General features: G+C 36.1%; 2 protein-coding genes across 3 annotated transcripts in view; both read right to left on the bottom strand.

Moving 5' to 3' along the window:
- LOC131550652 (poly [ADP-ribose] polymerase tankyrase-2) overlaps positions 1–7,432 on the bottom strand; it is a 30,403-nt gene extending 22,971 nt beyond the window's left edge. The window contains exons 1-11 of one of the 2 annotated variants that reach the window (XM_058792938.1): positions 6,844–7,432; positions 5,598–5,822; positions 5,400–5,495; positions 4,559–4,595; positions 4,359–4,434; positions 4,024–4,118; positions 2,693–2,759; positions 2,394–2,580; positions 2,190–2,311; positions 1,341–1,432; positions 1,170–1,248 (exon numbers count right to left, since the gene is read on the bottom strand). In XM_058792938.1, the coding sequence (XP_058648921.1) occupies positions 1,170–1,248; positions 1,341–1,432; positions 2,190–2,311; positions 2,394–2,580; positions 2,693–2,759; positions 4,024–4,118; positions 4,359–4,434; positions 4,559–4,595; positions 5,400–5,495; positions 5,598–5,822; positions 6,844–7,021 (1,254 nt within the window). In that variant the 5' untranslated portion in view covers positions 7,022–7,432. The remainder of the gene's footprint in view (positions 1–1,169; positions 1,249–1,340; positions 1,433–2,189; positions 2,312–2,393; positions 2,581–2,692; positions 2,760–4,023; positions 4,119–4,358; positions 4,435–4,558; positions 4,596–5,399; positions 5,496–5,597; positions 5,823–6,843) is intronic. The other variant, XM_058792939.1, reaches the window with a different exon arrangement.
- Positions 7,433–8,393: 961 nt separating this feature from the next.
- On the bottom strand, positions 8,394–17,734 carry abi3b (ABI family, member 3b). Its single transcript, XM_058793132.1, is given in 7 exon segments — positions 8,394–8,766; positions 8,769–9,111; positions 9,204–9,277; positions 10,223–10,417; positions 11,355–11,522; positions 12,350–12,531; positions 17,659–17,734. Coding segments are annotated over 7 exon segments (1,263 nt in total). The 3' UTR covers positions 8,394–8,541.
- Positions 17,735–17,997: the final 263 nt, after the last annotated feature.

The following is a 17,997-nucleotide window of genomic DNA, read 5'->3' as shown; positions in this document are numbered from 1 at the left end:
GTAATGAGAAAGCCCCATGCAATAAACATTAATTTATCAACATAAGATGTAACATAAACCCTAATGTACATAACTGATAAGAAAAAAACTTAGAAACATAGTTATTTAAATGGAAAAAAAACATCAAATGTGTAGTGTCACATAGGAAATTCTGGCAATGTCAATTTGTGATTTTTTTCCACTTTTAAAAACTCTACATTTAGCAGTATTTTACTGTAACATTACATGACTTATTACTTATAGAGGGAACTTACTGTCAATCAATTAACAGGTTTTTAACTGTAGCATTTTTACAGCTTTTTACTTTTAAAATTACGAACAATTTTTTTTTTTGCAAAGTACCAGTTCATTACAATCAACATAATTTTTGTTTGTTTCTATAAACTGAGGGACACGTCAAAATAATTTATGTATTTCCGAGAGACACTGTCCTAGTGAAAAATAAATATATTAATATGTATTTGAAATACATTTATTTCATGCACATAATACAAATTCATTTGCTAAATACATTTACATATTTATGTAATTAATAAAAATACCCTGCAATTATACTTTTGGTATACTAAACTGGTATACTTACAGTCTGCTAAATTGGAACAACTTATTTTGTACTTAACGCACTTTAATTGTGTGTAAGTAGAGCTGAAGTCCAACTAAAGATATACTGAAGTATATTTTATTGTGCTAAAGTACAACTCTTGAAAGTATACTTCAGGTACACTTTAAATTATTATTCAAAGATCATACAACCTTCATCAATAGTAACATTACAACACATTTTAGGCTTCATATTAAGAAATGTGTGTTGTGCACAAATAGTACTCCAAATAAAGTTTAATTCTAATTTTTATATCAGTGAGTCTCAAGCGATATGTCAGTAAATATGTCAATAGATTTGAACTATACTCAGTATGAAATAAATGTATTCAATGGATATTCAACAAGACAAAACATAAAGGATGGGACTTGGGAAGTCATTGGATTATGTACTAATGGAACATGTATTACAAAAATGAAATGGTCCAATTTTAATTTCATGTTCAATCACAGATTTATGTATTTTCATTCCTGATGACCTAACTAGAGGCAGACAAAATGAATGCGATGTGACAACATCTATGTATAACAGAGTATGTTTTACTGCAGCTGTGAAAAATCTCACTTACCTTCGCCTCGTGTTTCACCAACACATCGATGATGTCATTGTGGGACTTCTCAGCGGCAAGATGCAGAGGTGTGAGAAAGCTTGCATGAAAGATAGAGATCCAGAAGTCATTACTGCACATGATAGGAATTCATGTGCTAAATCCTTTGAACATCGTTACTGACTGACTCACTCTTTATTCTTCTCATTGACGTTTGCGCCTTTCCTGAGCAGCAATTCACAGATCTGTTTCCTCTTGGGATAGGGCGACGTGGAGACACAATGCTATCAAAGACAATCACAGAAATCTCTTTTATTCACTTCAAGTCCTATAAAACCATAATCAAAAATGTTCTTTGGATGCTCTGTGTTCTATTGTAGTATTCACAGGTGTGCGGATATCAAATATTTTGTAACGCCTTGAAATATGGCTCATTAAATAGGATTTTAGAGCTGAAAATATGCTTTTTACAGTTAATGTTTTGAGCCTTTAAATCAGTGGTTCCCAACCCTGCTTGTCGCTAAAGGAGTCTTCAAGCTCACAAATACAAATAGGGATGAAACTGTTACAGTATGACAACAAACCAAGATGAAAGTTCAGATGGTTAGTACTGCGTTTTAATATTCTGAATTATCATTAAAACCGTATTTGATTACCTAGATTTGAAAAACTGTTTTCAGCATTAATAATAATAATATGAAGAAATGTTTCTTGAGCAGCAAATCAGCATTTTAGAATTATTTCTGAAGGATCATGTGAAACTGAAAACTGGAGTAATGATGCTAAAAATTCAGCTTTGATCACAGGAATAAATTAAATGTTAAAATATATTCAAACAGAAAACATTTATTTTAAATTGTAATAATATTTCACATTATTACTGTTTTACTACATTTTTGATAAAATAAATGCAGACTTGATGAGCATAAGAGACTTCTAATAATTATTCATTATATATAGCGTATTTATTAAATAATTATATTTTTGTATTAAATAATAAAAATATAACATATATAATAAAAAAGAGAAAGCAGTCCTTACTAGAGCTGTTTCTTGGGTTAGAGGGTGTTTGAAGTTGATGGTCTCAAGGGAGAGGTGTTTTTTAAAGCGGGCCATGTCCGCCTCACATGCCGCCTGCAGCAAAGCATGACCTCTGAACTCATCTGCAACAAGGAGTGGCAACCCATCAGTCAATGACGAACCAGACAAAATGAGAACTGGTCTTTGTAGCAGTCACACGCTTACACGCCAGGCGCTCTTTCAGCAAGGCAGTTGGGGCCAGATCGATGGCACTCTTGTTGTGGCAGTTGAGGAAGGTGGGGTCGGCCCCGTAGCTGAGCAGGAGCGAACAGACCTCCACTCTGTTTTTTGAGGCTGCCTCGTGTAAAGGTGTGAACTGCCACAGGTCCAAAGCGTTGACACAAGCACCATGCTGTGGAAAAATGAACAGATGGAGAGTAGTTATTACTTTGGATAAAACCAACAAATTCAGAACAAGAAAGCAGACAAGAAAGAAAAGTGTGAATAACATAAAATGGACCTACCTTCACAAGCAACTCAGCCACCTCGTAGTGACCATATGAACAGGCGTTATGAAGAGGCACAAGATCACTGTTAACAAGACAAAACAAATTTTATACACAAGATTTTGTGATAATGAAGAAAGATTTTTGACTTTTGGCTACACTGCCTTTATATGAATGTTTGGGTTCAAAGTTAAGTAAATCTTATGAATGGTTTTGAAAGTATAGCCATAATTATACATGCTAACATGAGACTAGTATAATCAAATTAAATACTAACCTCTTCTGTACAAAGTTACATCAATTTTTTTTTATTTATGCACTGATATTAAAAAAGTTCCCCCCAAAAAACGACCATTTGCTAAAAATGTACTTGCACTCAGTCCATTCAAGATGTAGGTGAGTTTGTTTTTTCATTGGAACAGATTTGGAGGAATTTGGCATTACATCACTTGCTCACCAATGGATCCTCTGCAGTGAATGGGTGCCGTCAGAACGAGAGTCCAAACAGTTGATAAAAACATCACAATAATCCACACAACTCCAGTCAATCAGTTAACATCTTGTGAAGTGAAAAGCTGTGTGTTTGTAAGAAACAAAAAATGGTGGCTTCCGGATAAAATACTGTATGCATGAAGTTAAAAATATTTTAATGTTGGATTTGTTTCTTACAAACACGGTTTTCACTTCACAAGACATTAATCGATGGACTGGATTCGTGTAGACAGCTTGTGGATTATAGTGATGTATTTATCAGCTAATTCTGACGGCACCCATTCACTGCAGAGGATCCATTGGTGAGCAAGTGATGTAATGCTACATTCCTCCAAATCTGTTCAGATGAAGAAACAAACTCATCTATGTCTTGGCTGGCTCGAGGGTGAATACATTTTCAACAAATTTCCATTTTTGGGTGAAATACTCTTTTAAAATTCTGGCAAACATGGCCAGTATTAACATTATAATGTACTGTATGAAAAATGAAAACTGGCTTTTTGATAACCACTTTTTGGGAACCGCTGACACCGATTATTTTGATAATCAATGAATCTGATTAATTTATTTGATTAATCATTTAATTGGATTTAAATTCTCAAAATCATTACTCAAAAAATGATCATTTTAATTACTTAATTTTAATCTAATATCCACCAATACTGATACATTTTTGAAAATGATCTTATCAGCCGATAAAGCATTATGCCTACGGAGCATCTTGACTTCCATTGTGAGTGCTTTACAGTAAACGCAAGTTTTATTTGATTTTTTACAAACTGCATTTCTGTGCTAAGTGAAAGAATAGAGCTTAACTTGTACTGCACTTCAAGTCACACTGGAGACACACATCGTACCCTTTGTCTTTAGCGTGCACGTCGGCTCCATGCTGCAACAACAGCTGCACTGTCTTAGCACGATTATAACCCGCAGCCAGATGCAGAGGCGTGGACTGAAACCAACAAACAATCCATTCACAAAAACATATGCAAAGTAAACTAAAAATAAACATTATTTAAACAAACTATTTATTCAAACCTGGAGCGATCACACATGAAATGCCTGGCTACATTATGTGTCTTATGTGAGTGGCTCAGCAATGTTAAGAACATTTGAATATGGTTATACATTAACAATCACAATGTCAAACAGATACGGAGATAACTTTAGCATATATAATTCAAAAACTCACCTTCCTTCCATCACTAGCGTGACAGTTCACATTTAATGGAGTGAGGAGGCTCATCAGTTTTTCTTCATTTCCACTTCTGTATAAAAGCATTGAGCACCGAGTCAATTAAAGGAACAATGCGAGTCACGACAGCAATTTAGCTCAGCAATTTCATCTCTCCTCAAGTCTCCTGAACAATTTTGAGCTTAAATTGTTATTACCGTGCGCTCTCGAGGAGTTCATCCTTTCTATAGTCACCTAGATTTAAGAAAGAATGAAGTATATTAACATTAAATGGAAATCTCATTTGAGCCTAAATGAAAGCAAAGTCACCAGTAAATTGCCAATTACTAGCCTTATAAACAAACAGAGCATAGGAAATGGGAATTATGTCGCTAGCTGTCAGGACAAGCTAAATGCACATTGGAAATGACCTTGCGATTTTTAACATTTTACAGATAAGGATACAGGCCTGAAATGTAAATTTTAGGCTGAGGAAAACACCTCTCAACCGCGTGAAATAGCATCTGTCAATGCACCAAGCGGGCAAGCTGCATTAAACTATATGCTATACAGTTTGAAGCACTTAATATGACACATTCTCATGTTTAGGACAACTTGGGTCGCGTATTTTTCCTGCATCAGCTCACTTTGTGATCACCATATTTCAGATGCTTTTTGTACATAGAAATGTGTTATTCACTACTGTAATGTGATGTAACTGGTGGATTTTTTTTTTTTTTGACATGATCACTTTTACATGATACTTGTCAAGTATTTATAATGAGTTACAAATAGGTTTTATGAGTCTTTTGGACTAATAATAATAAGAAAAAAAATGAATCCATTCAAAGGAATCATTTCTTCATGAATCGCACCACACTGTCCACACTGCTTGTGTGTGCAACTCATGATGAAAATGAAGCACGTTTTTGTTCATGTACTGTCCTTCTATCATTTCACAACAGTCTTCTCTTTCATTAACTTCAATTGGACTGCAGACTGGTTCTGGATAAGAACTGGATCCTGATTCTCAAGTCTGAGGTTTGAGAGCTCACTCACCGGTCAGTATAGCTTTGGTGGAGGGTTCAGCCAGGTCAAGCGCTGTCCTTCCATCAGTGTTTCGGATCGTTGGCTCAGCACCATGTTGCAGCAAAACTACAAAAGACAAACATGATTTAATTCAACATGCAAATGAGATCCAGGTTTGATGTACTTTTTTCATCAAAACAAGTCGACTTTATCACTAGGAGGCTTTACCAATGCAGACGTCGATCTTGCCCTTGATGGCAGCCTCGTGCAGCGGGGTGTAATTCCAGTTGTCTCTGGAGTTGGCATCGGCCCCGTGTTGCAGGAGCAGGTTGACGACTTCAGCGTGACCAAACGAGCAGGCGTTGTGGAGCGAGATGAGGCCACCATCATCGCGGGCGTGCACGTTTGCTCCGTGCTGAAGGAGGTAGTCCACCACTTCTCTACGGCCAAAACCTGCCACAGAAGAGTGGGCCGTCACACAGCCGTGGGCTCAATAGATGGACCGCTTCCATTGGGCACAACTTCAACATTACACTGTGATACTGGGATTTTTAGAGAACTTCTTCAATATCAAAATATCAATAAAACACCAATAAACAATTCTTTTTTTTTTTTTTAAATAGTGTCAATGAAAACAACACAGTTGTGTTTATAACATGCCCAATGGAGTATTTACTATTACAGTTATTATCATTATGGGATGTAAGACTTATTTTCATGACATGTGTCTCAACATTTTTTCTTTATAATTAATAGTCCATTTTTCATGTTAGTTTACATTATAATGTTACTGGAAACAAAACATGTCCATCCTTTTTATAATAGAGAACCGTAGTCCAATTTATTATTTTATTTGTAAAATAATAATTGTATTAATTAATTTGATAACATTTTGAATAATTATTTTAAAATTAATAATTGTATTTTTATTTGATTAATTACTTAGCAAAATTAGTCATTTATAATTTTAGCCTTTGCAAGATTTCACTATACTTAAACTATAAAAATTATATGTAAACTATATATAAACCATATTAGTATTTGTAGTTTAGTATAAAATAACATAACGGTGTCTATGCTGCATTTCACACATAATAACAATTACAATATGTGATTTCAAGTGTATCAGAAAGCTATTACATATTAACACATAGAAGCACATGGTGTTCCCAGCAGCCTACTTAATTATATATTTACAGTAATAATGAAATTACACTAGCAATTAATTTATCTCAAAAACCCTACATATGATCACAATTTACCTAAGCTTTTGTCTTTTGTAACTGATTAATTATTAATGATATGCAAATACAACTGTATTTGGGATACTGATGTTGATATAGATAACATCCATTCAAAGCACAGAATAGAAAATAATAGAGAAATAGAATGTAAGAAAATGTTTGAATAAATTAGAATCTTGGTTTAGAAAGCAAAACGAATAGAACGGAATAGGAAGGAGAGTGGGACTCACCCGCAGCGAAGTGCAGAGGGGTGGATTTCCTCCCTGCGGTGTCCCTGCTGTTCACATTCACCGGGCACACGAGCTTCTTCACCCGCTCCAGATCTCCGCTCCTGCAGGCCTCGAACAGCTCCCTGGGCTCGGCGGACCCGGAGCTCTCCATGACCCCCGAGAAGCGCCGGACCGACATGGACAAGCTATGGGAAGACAGTGGGAATTGCGGAATACACACTATCCCAAAGGCTTGACATGAAGGCCGGGATGAGGCGCAGATCTCCACAGTTAAAGCCTTTCAATAACAGCCATTGAAGAGAAGAAATGATTCGGAGTTACTTTGGCTGTTCCTACACAGAGCTGTCAGTCCAGCGACGTCTCAAAACCACAGAAATGAAAACAACGCATAGAATGTCGATTTCGCCTGAACGGTGTTCGGAATGGGCGGGGCTGGACGGCCCCACTTTTTCAGAATTATTTTTAAACATAAGGATTTTCAAGTTTCATTAAAGAATTATAATCCATAAAATAAACCAACCAACTACGATGTGAATCACAAACTTGCAAAAAATCGGGAAAAACGGCTGGTGTAATTTGTTTCCATTCTTTGATTGATGGGGAGATTTTTTTGCAGAATCACTGGTAATGTAGTTTTCGCTCATACATCGATTATTTAAAAATAAATATTAAATAATTGAAATAAAATTAATTACCCTATGGCGAAAACGAATGTAATTTTAAAATTTCATTGTGCTATTATTCATATACAAAATGATTGTCCATATAGTTGCTGAAGGAAACGGCGTTGTCACATCGCAAGTGTTACTTTCCTCAGCGTTGTTCAAGACTGACCAATCACGGTCGTTTGTGATTACTGTCTGTGGCTCAAGCGTTTGATATAATATTTTCATTAAGATTATATAAACGAATGTCAATTTCTATCAACTAATTAATGCATTTAAACATAGATTTAATCAATTATGCATTTATGCGCATAAACATATAACACAAACAACGTTCAGATATTTTAATACAACTCGTTTGTGTTTTTGGTTGTCTGAGCCGCCATGCGCCGCCTAGAGGAACGAATATCACTATTGGCTGACTCGGACTCGAAGTGTGAGTATGATTCCCAAAATTCATGTCTAGGAAGGCAGCTCGCTTGGTTGCAGACACAGCATTGGTCTATAGTTACGCAATAATAAAACTATACTATAAGAACACGGAAAAACTACAGTAAAATATATGACATACGTTCATAATTTCCAACATTATTAATGCTATCGACGCGAATTTAATGCCCTACCTGGTCCTGCACTTCAGTTTCAAAACCACTGACAACATATAAGAATCTGCAGTGCAGTACCTATTTTGTTTTGCTTCCATAAAGGTTAAATGCTCAACAGCAGCTTTGAAAATGAAGTAACAATCCATTAAAGAATTGTTTGTTTTTTTTCTTGGAATTTTTAACCACACAGTAAAGAATTTAAATATTTTCCTTCAATTTATGTGAGTACAGCATAAAAAGAATAAAACATGTGTGATATTATGTATTATAATACGCTTAATACAAAACATTATTGTCTTTATTTAATGTTTCATACCATAAACATTTATAAGAAAATGTTCATATTATTTAATAAAAAGCATTAAAAAATCTCATCTCATCATATGTCATATAGTCTTTTCCATACAAATAACATTGAAAATCAACATTCAAAATGGGGGAGGTGGAGGAGGAGGTGGTGGAATAAATTTTCCTCCAGTATGAGGAGGCGGTGGCACCATGGAGGCATTTTGTGGAGGTGGAGGTGGAGGTAGTGACGACCCACTGTGAGAGCCAGGAGGAGGAGGAGGCGGAGGAGGAGCAGCCGTCTTGACCTGAATGTGAGGTGGAGGAGGTGGGACAGGGACATTGCATGGAGGAGGTGGAATAGTCATGTTACCAGGAGGAGGAGGAGGAGGAGGGGTGGAGGGTTTGCAGAAGTTAATGAGGTATTTTGGCCAGGTGGAGGTGGTGGAGGGGGAACCAAAGAATCTCCATACACAGAATTAGGTGGAGGAGGAGAGGGAGGAGGAGGTGGGGGTGGAGCGTCTCCCATCTCATCATCTGCGAGAGGTGGAGGAGGCAGCATGGACAGGTCGGGATAGGCAGGCAGAGACGGGGAACGGTCAGACATGAGTGGAGGAGGCGGTGAAGCTGGAGAGAGATCAGGTGGAGCAGTGGTGCTACAACCCACCGATTCAGGCACTGATGGAGGAGGAACTGCGATACCCAAAAAAGACCTGAAACCACAGCAACAACAAGCGAGTTAATCAAAAACATTTTTAACGAAATCTGTCTGAATATAAACAGCCAAAGCCTTTTTATTACAAACCAGTTGAAGGTGCTGGTCTCCTGTGTGCCAAGCTGTACAGACACAGAGTCCTCATTGTCTGATTTTGGCTCTTCCTTCGGTGTCACAACATAATAAATTCAAATAAACATATGAAATCAGTAGGGGTTTTAGGCCGAAAATATAGTGCAAATCATTTAAATAACTACTGATGAAAAACAGTAAAAAGGACACTGGCAGATAGATTTGTTTGAACTTATTTTGCTTGTGATAAATTTATGATTCTTTCAAACGGAATAAGTACATGCAAGTGCATAATTCACATGTTATAAAAATACATTTCTTAGTGTGAGATATATATTTTACTTAACATACTTTTTAAATTATACGTATTCATAAATACTTTTAATACCAGTAAATACTATATATTTCATTTCAAATGTTTGGGATCGGTATGTTTTCTGTAATATTTCCTAACAATTTAAAAGAATTCTTTTACATAATATATTTTAAAATGTAATTTATCTTTGTGATGCAAAGCTAGATTTTCAGTATTCACATGAACCTTCAGAAATCATACTAATATGCTGATTTACTGCTCAAGAAACATTTCTTATTATTATCAATGTTGAAAACAGCTGCTTAATATTTTTGTGGAACCCATGTTACATTTTTTTCATGACTCTTTGATGAATAGAAAGTCCAAAAGAACAGTATTTAGTTTAGATCATTTTTGTAACCATGTAAAATTCTTTATTGTCTCTTTTGTTCAATTTATTTAATCCTTGCTGAATAAAAGTGCTAATTTCTTGCAATAAATAAATAAATAAATACATAAATAAAACAAAACTTACCGATCCCAAATGTTTGAATGGTTGCATATAATATATAATACAATATTATATAAAATACAGAATGCTATGTATTTTTAGGCCTAATGCAAACATTTGATCACATATTATTTAATATTATTTATAAAACATATCTAATTTACTTTTCATTTAACTACAACAAGTGAAAAAAACAGCAGTATAAGTAAAAAGTATTATATATTTGCTCACAGTTTTGCTGCCTTCCCAGTGGCTGTGGCCCAGTTTGTCCAAGCGGGTGTAGGATATGGGAACCCGTCTGTACGCACGAAACGGCTCCAAGCCATTCGCTGGGGGAACCACCTTCTGAGTCCGGGGAACTTTTGACTGTTTGGTCAGCACTCCGATCTCTTTCCGGGCTATTTTCTCCTTGTACATGCCAACTGTCTGAATGTGAATACTGACATTAGGAGGTTATTTTGCCCACTTACAACTTTGACAAAATTATAATATACAGTATGTCTATTGAAGGAATAGTTCACCAAAAATGAAAATTTGCTGAAAAGGTAACAAATGTAGCATTCCATCACTTGCTCACCAAGGGATCCTCTGCAGTGAATGGGTGCCGTCAGAATAAGAGTCCAAACAGCTGATTAAAACATCACAATAATCCACAAATACTTCGGTCCATCAATTAATATCTTGTGAAGTGAAAAGCTGCATGTTTGTAGGAAACAAATCCATCATCAAGATTTTCAGATTATCATTATGTTTCTGACTACAAAGTGTTGCTTCTGGCCAAAATACGCCATCTTTCTTTTGGACTGTTTTTGCTTGCAAATGGTGCTTGATCTGTGCATATTTGTCTCCTGATTCAGACAAGACTTTTTCAATAAAAAAATAAAAAGAAAACAATATTATGGATAGAGGACTCATATTTTAGATGAAAGCAATGGTTTGAAGGTAAAACAGCTTAATGATTTATTTGTTTCTTGAAAACACGCAGCTTTCCCTTTTCACAAGCTGTTAATTGATGGACTGGAGTGGAGTGTGGATTACTTCTGGATTTTTGTGATGTTTTTATCAGCTGTTTGGACTCTCATTCTGACGGCACCCATTCACTGCAGTGGATCTATTGGTGAGCAAGTGATGTAATGCTACATTTCTCCAATCTGTTCTGATGAAAAAACAAACTCATCTACATCTTGGATGGCATGAGAGGGTGAGTAAATGTTCAGCAAATTTTCATTTTCGGGTGATCTACTATTTTATTAAGAAGCACCAACTGTTGTTTAATATTTCCTGACTTGACATTAGTAATGACTAGCATTGCATTTCAAGAGATTCTGGTGCTTTCCGTTAAGTGATAATAAGCGGAGCTCACCAGAGTTAGCAGGCTGACGGAGGACTCCATCTGTTTTAGCTGAACGGTCTGAGCATCTAAGATTTTCAGCACAGATGTGGCCAGATTGTTTATCTGGTATGTGACATTGGCCAGGGCCTGCGTGGTGAGAGCTTTGGACTCTTCAATGACACTTCTTGTGTCCTCCACCTAAAAGTTAAAAAAAGAAAAAATAATAATTTTCAATATTCAAAGTCTTCTATAAACGTTTTTATGAATAACAGACTGAAAGAACTCTGGACTCAGTCCTGGACTGTCAATTGAGCACATCTCAACATCAAGTCAGCAGTTTAGGGTTAGGGTTAGTTCACCCAAAAATTCTGTCATTAATTACTGTCTGAAAAAAAGACTAACCCCAAACTTTTAAATGATAGTATATAAATACAATGCTGAATATACTACTGATTATTATCATTAATGATAAAGACCTACAGATGGTATTATATGGATATACAAACTAACATGCTGCATTCAGACCTCCAGGATAGAGAGATGGATTCCTAGATAAACATGTTAAGAAAGGTTTTCACAGATTACTAGGAATACATACCACAGCCTTGTTTAGGCATGTAAGCCGTCAGTACAGACAGCACAAAGCTGACTGAAAAGACTGGAAAAGAGTACAGCCTAAAGAAAGGTGTTTCAACAATCCATGTGAATAACTCATAATATAAATGGAGCTGCGAAATGAATTTCACTATTAGTGTGATGCATGTATGACTTTTGCAAATGTAATAAAATTCAGTGATTAAATCCTGTTCAAATAGTTAAAAGAAGCAAGTATGTCATCACTAGACTACTTACAATGTTGTACTTTTTTTTTAGCAGTACATACTATATATGTTTAGGCCTAATGTAATCACAAAGAACACATAATATCCAGGAAGATCTATAAAATAAGTATTTGGAGTGAAAAAAAAAATCAAACATATTACTGTAAATTAAATGTATAGGGAAAAAAACTAAAAATGGCTCACATTGTGGTATTTGCTCTGACAGTAATCGGCCACCTTGTGCAGATTGCTGTGGTTGTCTAGAAGAGCTTTTCTTGCAGTCGGAGCCTCTTGCAGGATTTTGTCTATGCGTTCTTTACAGCTGTTGTCTCTCATTGTGCAGGTCTGCAGTATAAGCTGCTGAATGCTGCTCCTCTCCACTGACTCTGGTAAGACTCAACTAAGCAGGACTAGAGAGCGGCTGCACAAACAAGATGACAGGCACAAACATGTTGGGAGAGTGGGTGTAAAGCATTTCTCAGTGATCTTCAGTGCAGACACAAGCTTCATGAATGAACAGAGTCATATTTACAGGATATGATGCAGATCTATCTATCTATCTATCTATCTATCTATCTATCTATCTATCTATCTATCTATCTATCTATCTATCTATCTATCTGCCTGTCTGTCTGTCTCCGTATCTCTACCTGCCTGTCTACCTGTCTATCTACTATCTGTTTGTCATCTATCGATCTTTCTGTCTGTCTGTCTGTCTGTCTGTCTATCTATCTATCTATCTATCTATCTATCTATCTATCTATCTATCTATCTACCTATCTAAAGGATTAGTTATCTCTAAATGAATATTATGTGCAATGTTTTGTTAAATTTGCACTGCTTTTTGTGTTCTTTTTGGAGCTAGACATTCCCTGGTCTCTGTTTGTTTTTAAGAGAAGTGTCAGCATTCTTTAGTAAATGATGGCAGAATTGATTTTTGGGGGAAAGTCTTTAAATGGCTTTTCACTTTAAATTAAATGTATTTTTTTTGGAACCATAAAAAAAAAAAGTTTACAACTTTTAAAAACCATCCCTTGAACTATCCCTTTAAAAGAGAGAGAGAGAGAGAGAGAATATAATGTCACGGTCAAGCCACAAGAGGCCAGAATACAGCTAACAAAGTACGAGTGAAAGATTCAACATTTCCCTTCTTTGACAGGTTGTCAAGTGCAGTATTGCGCCTGATAATAGCTAATTTAACAATGTTCTAGTGAGTCTAACATCAAAGTCGGTCCAGAAAACATTAAATATTAAATATTTAGCCATGCTATTAAACAGTAACCTGTTTCATGACCATACAACTAGCAGTTCCTCAGTAAATGGACACAGACAATTGTTGATCAGATACTTTTGAGATTATTATATTGCTTCTAATGCTCCGTCACTGTGAGCTGTGCATTTTTATGATGTCTCTGATAGGAACAGCTTTTGCTATTATGAACTGAGGCCTGATAGATTAGCCATCATATTTGGTCCCTGTGACTGATTTAATGATCAAAGTCTGCATGCAGCTGGGGTTAAATTATAATTGGTTATCATTATCACTTATCTGGATGCCAATTGCGTGCATCACGTTTGTACCACAGAGGCAAATTCTGTTATATTCTATGCATGCAAAGCACTTTTTATATCAGCCTCCCGTCTGCATATTCACTATATACAGAAATGACATATTTCTAATGTGTTACAATTATACTAAAACGCTAAAGCTAAAACATTACAGGCTGTTAACTGCTCCCATGCGGACAGAAAAAGATCTTCATGACTAATAATTTAGTGCATGTTGTTTCATCTGCTGAATCCAGGAAAGTGGAAATCTGTTCCGCAGGAAGACTGTTCCGTGTGTAGAGCAACTGGGAGTTCAATGAAGAAAAAAAGACATTCGTCCTGCAACAATATTGCCTTTGTTTGGAAAAGGCCCTTCAAGGGTGCTGCAAAACAATCCGTCTGACCTTTAAGCGTAATTACATTTGGGAGTAAAATTTAGCAGTATGAAACAGTGCAGCAGAAACATAATAAATGTAACATGATATAAGCAAAAAAAAAAAAAAAAAAGAGTATAAACTTAGATTAGTTAATTAGTCACATAGATTGTTGTCAGAGAAATTGTTTGGGTGTAGGAGTGACAAATAAAATATTTCTTACCAAAATATGATTACAATATTTTTTACTGCTCCGTACCAAATTCAACTGCATATTCAAATTCTTATGGCATCCACATTTCAACTATTCACTTCTATTCCACTTAGTCCAAAGAGAAATCTGTTAATCTGCATAAATGCATGTCTGGATCAATAATTAGCTTATTATAGTCAATAGTTATCTGGTGAGTCACAACCGAGTGGTCAAGGTTTAGCTGGTTAGCATGATCTGGACTGAAAAAAAAAAAGGTGTTGGATTTACTTTGAAACAATCTTCATTCAAAAAATTATAAAGAAACAGCTAGTAACACATTAAAGTGAAATGTTTAAGTAGAAAGACAGAAATATTATGCCTATATTCAGGGGCGGACTTAGTGATTTGGGGCGCCTAAGCAAATTTCAGGTACGGGGCCCCAACAAAATAACTATAATGCTCTTTTATGCGTAACCCTTATTTTGCTCGCTAGCTCTCTCTCATTATAGCTATAGCTATTATTTATTGTAACTATTACCCCTTCACAACTTAAGTAGCCTAAATAATTAGTCAACCTGATGCTGTTCTAAAGCCATATTAAGCTACCTTATTTTTTTCGAATAACAAAAGACATTATATATATATATATAAAAAATAAAAATGCTTGCACTTTGAATTGTAAACTTCTTCAATCTTTTTCCAAAAAGGATTCAAATGTCATAAAAATCATCCCATGCAACTCGTTCCATATTCCAAGTGTTCTTAAGGCACATGATAGGGTTTGCCGAGAAACAAATCAAAAATATAATCTATTAAGCAAAAATCTCCAGTCATTGCATTTGTGCATTAATATATAAGTTTTTAGTTTATAGTTCATTTGCATTTACTGTTCGCGCTGGCGCGCCTAGGAAAAGCACACAAGAGAGTCATTTTGAAACATCAAGACAAATAAAATTATGACTTGAAACACAATAATTTCTTTACTGAGGTGAATATAACTGTTCTGAGACAGCGTAGAATGCGCGCAAAGAGCGCTCTGTCTATAATCACTAAAAGCTGTCACTCACTTCAGTTCATCGCGATCTCACGACGTTCCGTTAATAAGCTCTCTGCACAATGACTCTCTTATTTACATCTTATCTACACGGTGTTATAATGAGAGGATTCACAAGCTTGCAGAACTCCGCACCTGACAAAAACTTGCCGTTTTGAGTGGTGAGTGAACATTTGACGCTCTCCATAACACAAATACATACTGATGCATTTGCCAAATATGTTTCGCGAATATCAGACGGGGCCCCCTGATTCCCCGGGGGCCTAAGTGGCCGCTTACCTCGTTTTACTTACAAAAAATCAATCAATCAATCAAATAATTTTTTACAACGTGGAAGATTCAAAACCAGAGGTCTGGAGCCACTGGAGGGTCCTCGGTAAACTTCCAAGGGAGAACTTTTTCCTCCTAAATACCTATTGTTTATATTAAAAAATATACTGTCTTTATGTTGTTTGTACATTAATTTGAAGATTGAATGTGAAATTATCGCAATATAAAAGTATATTTAAAAACTTTAAGGTGGGATTAATCGTGATTCATTTCAGAAATATTTGCGATTAATTTGTGAATTTTTTTTAATCGATTGACAGCACTAATTTTAATACATAAAGAAATGGGAAACACTTTTAAATATGTCATTTTGATTTTCAAAGATGAGTTTTAAGGGACACAATTATTGACTGCAGGGGAGGAAATGGGCAGCTCAGGATAGTTAATGGTGTAGAAGACTGCGTGCTCTTGTAGCGCCATTAGTCAATCAGCACTGTCATGATGTAATTTTCCAGTTGATTAGTCACATGGCATTTACAGCTCAGGCGATTGGCTAAAAAAGGTTTCAAATCACTTAGGTGGTCCTTTGCCAGCTGAACAACTGCTATTGCGATGAATGGGAATGCTAACAGATAGCTCTATCTAGAATTTCCTGTGTTCTGATATGGTCATGGGAATATCATCTTTTAAAAAGGAGGGGAAAACATTTCCCGTATCTTTTGCTGTTGACGTCAAAGGCGTCCAATCAAACTGCAGTATTTTGGAGCAAATTCATCTGTCACTTGATAATACAGCTAATACTAACACAATATAAACTAAGTGTTTGTTGCTATGTGTCAGGCTGGTAGATCACGCTTCAGCTGCTGTTTATGCATTTACAAAGTTGTCAGTTTTCCTATTCAGTCTGTCTATGTCTATGTCTATGGATTTGCCTATACAACTGAAACTAGTTAACAGCCGCTGTTATAAACAGCTTTGTGTTTATATGTTGATTGATGTAAATGAGAAATAGTGTTGCACATTCAAGACATTTCATTGCAATCCCCCCTCCTGGTCTAATATACATTTGGTGGATACTCTGAAATCACATTTCTCGTAATGTCAGTGAGAACCCTGCTGTTTTATGATTTTAAAATACTAGAAAACACTGCTGTATCCAACAATTGCTCTGAGATGACTTCATTTAACAGGAATATGTACAGCGTGAATTGGTGCCAGCCGCAGGGTTTCCAAAAACACTCAAGAGAGCTGCATGGGAGTTTGGACAAGCTGTTACAGCAGTTCTCTTTCTAAAAAGCCAGTTCACCTAAAATCAACCTAATACATCCTCAACAAACCTCAGCTTACATCCATTCACATGGATATACACATTCTTGATCGTTAGTAATTATTTACATAACCAGGAGACTCCCATTACAGAAAAAAATCATATCTTGTTCTGTCTATATCTGTGTTGTTGCTCTTATTCAATAACAAGATTAAATGGAGAACAATCACTTTTGATATAGCATCCTGCTTCTCAAACTTCATCTCACATGTCTCCTCTTGAGTTTTAGAAAAGATCTCTAAACAATGAGAGATCTTTCTGAGAAGACTTGCCAAGATAACAAAATCTGCAGATATTTCAATTCACTGAAAGACCTGAGCTGCTAGAGACTCTCTCTCACTGCATGACAAACAATTGTCTCATTTGTGGCTAGTTTTAATGTTCCCTAATAAATTTGAGGAAGCAGACACTTAACTAAGTTCAACAAGTCTCTTGAGTCATGAAAAAGCAAACTTTGAGCGATTAAATCATCTGGGCTGTGCCAATAAGAATTAAAGAGCATCAAGGGAGACTTTTGAAGAACAAAACCAAACAAAAACAGAAGAAATCAGCCAGACGTGTTCTCCATGTTGCAGCAGGTTTTTGTGCATCAAGCCGATCAGATGAACCCGGTGTGGGTTTTCCCTGACCTCAGCGTTGTGCTAGTCAAAGCGAGCTCTTCCCTTATCTCTGCAGATTGGATGTTGTGAGCAATCACAGCTCTGACACACTTCACAGAGTTCCATTACAGCTCCAGAATTGAATTACCAGCTGAAGTGACTGTGAGCTGGAGACTGAGCTGTGGATGTTTCTGTGACAGGGCTTCTGTGGAAAGTTCATTCATTTCTCATGCTCAGGTATCTCCAAGTCGGCCAGACGATCAACAGATTTATTGCAAGGAAATACATTTTTCTTTATCCACAGATGCACATACACTTGGCAGGTTTGGTTTGATTAACAAACCCTGGTGTGATTGCTCTGTTAGTGTAGCTCATTTGAATAAGTGTGAACGCTGCTCCAAAACTGTAGTGTGCTCCAAAAAAGCAAATCTCAGTCCGCTTTCTTAACAAACCCGACCGATAAATGAACACAACACAGACCAAAGAC

Source organism: Onychostoma macrolepis, chromosome 12 (assembly GCF_012432095.1).
Source record: "Onychostoma macrolepis isolate SWU-2019 chromosome 12, ASM1243209v1, whole genome shotgun sequence".
NCBI classification, from domain to species: domain Eukaryota; kingdom Metazoa; phylum Chordata; class Actinopteri; order Cypriniformes; family Cyprinidae; genus Onychostoma; species Onychostoma macrolepis.
This window is presented reverse-complemented; position numbering and strand designations above follow the sequence as displayed.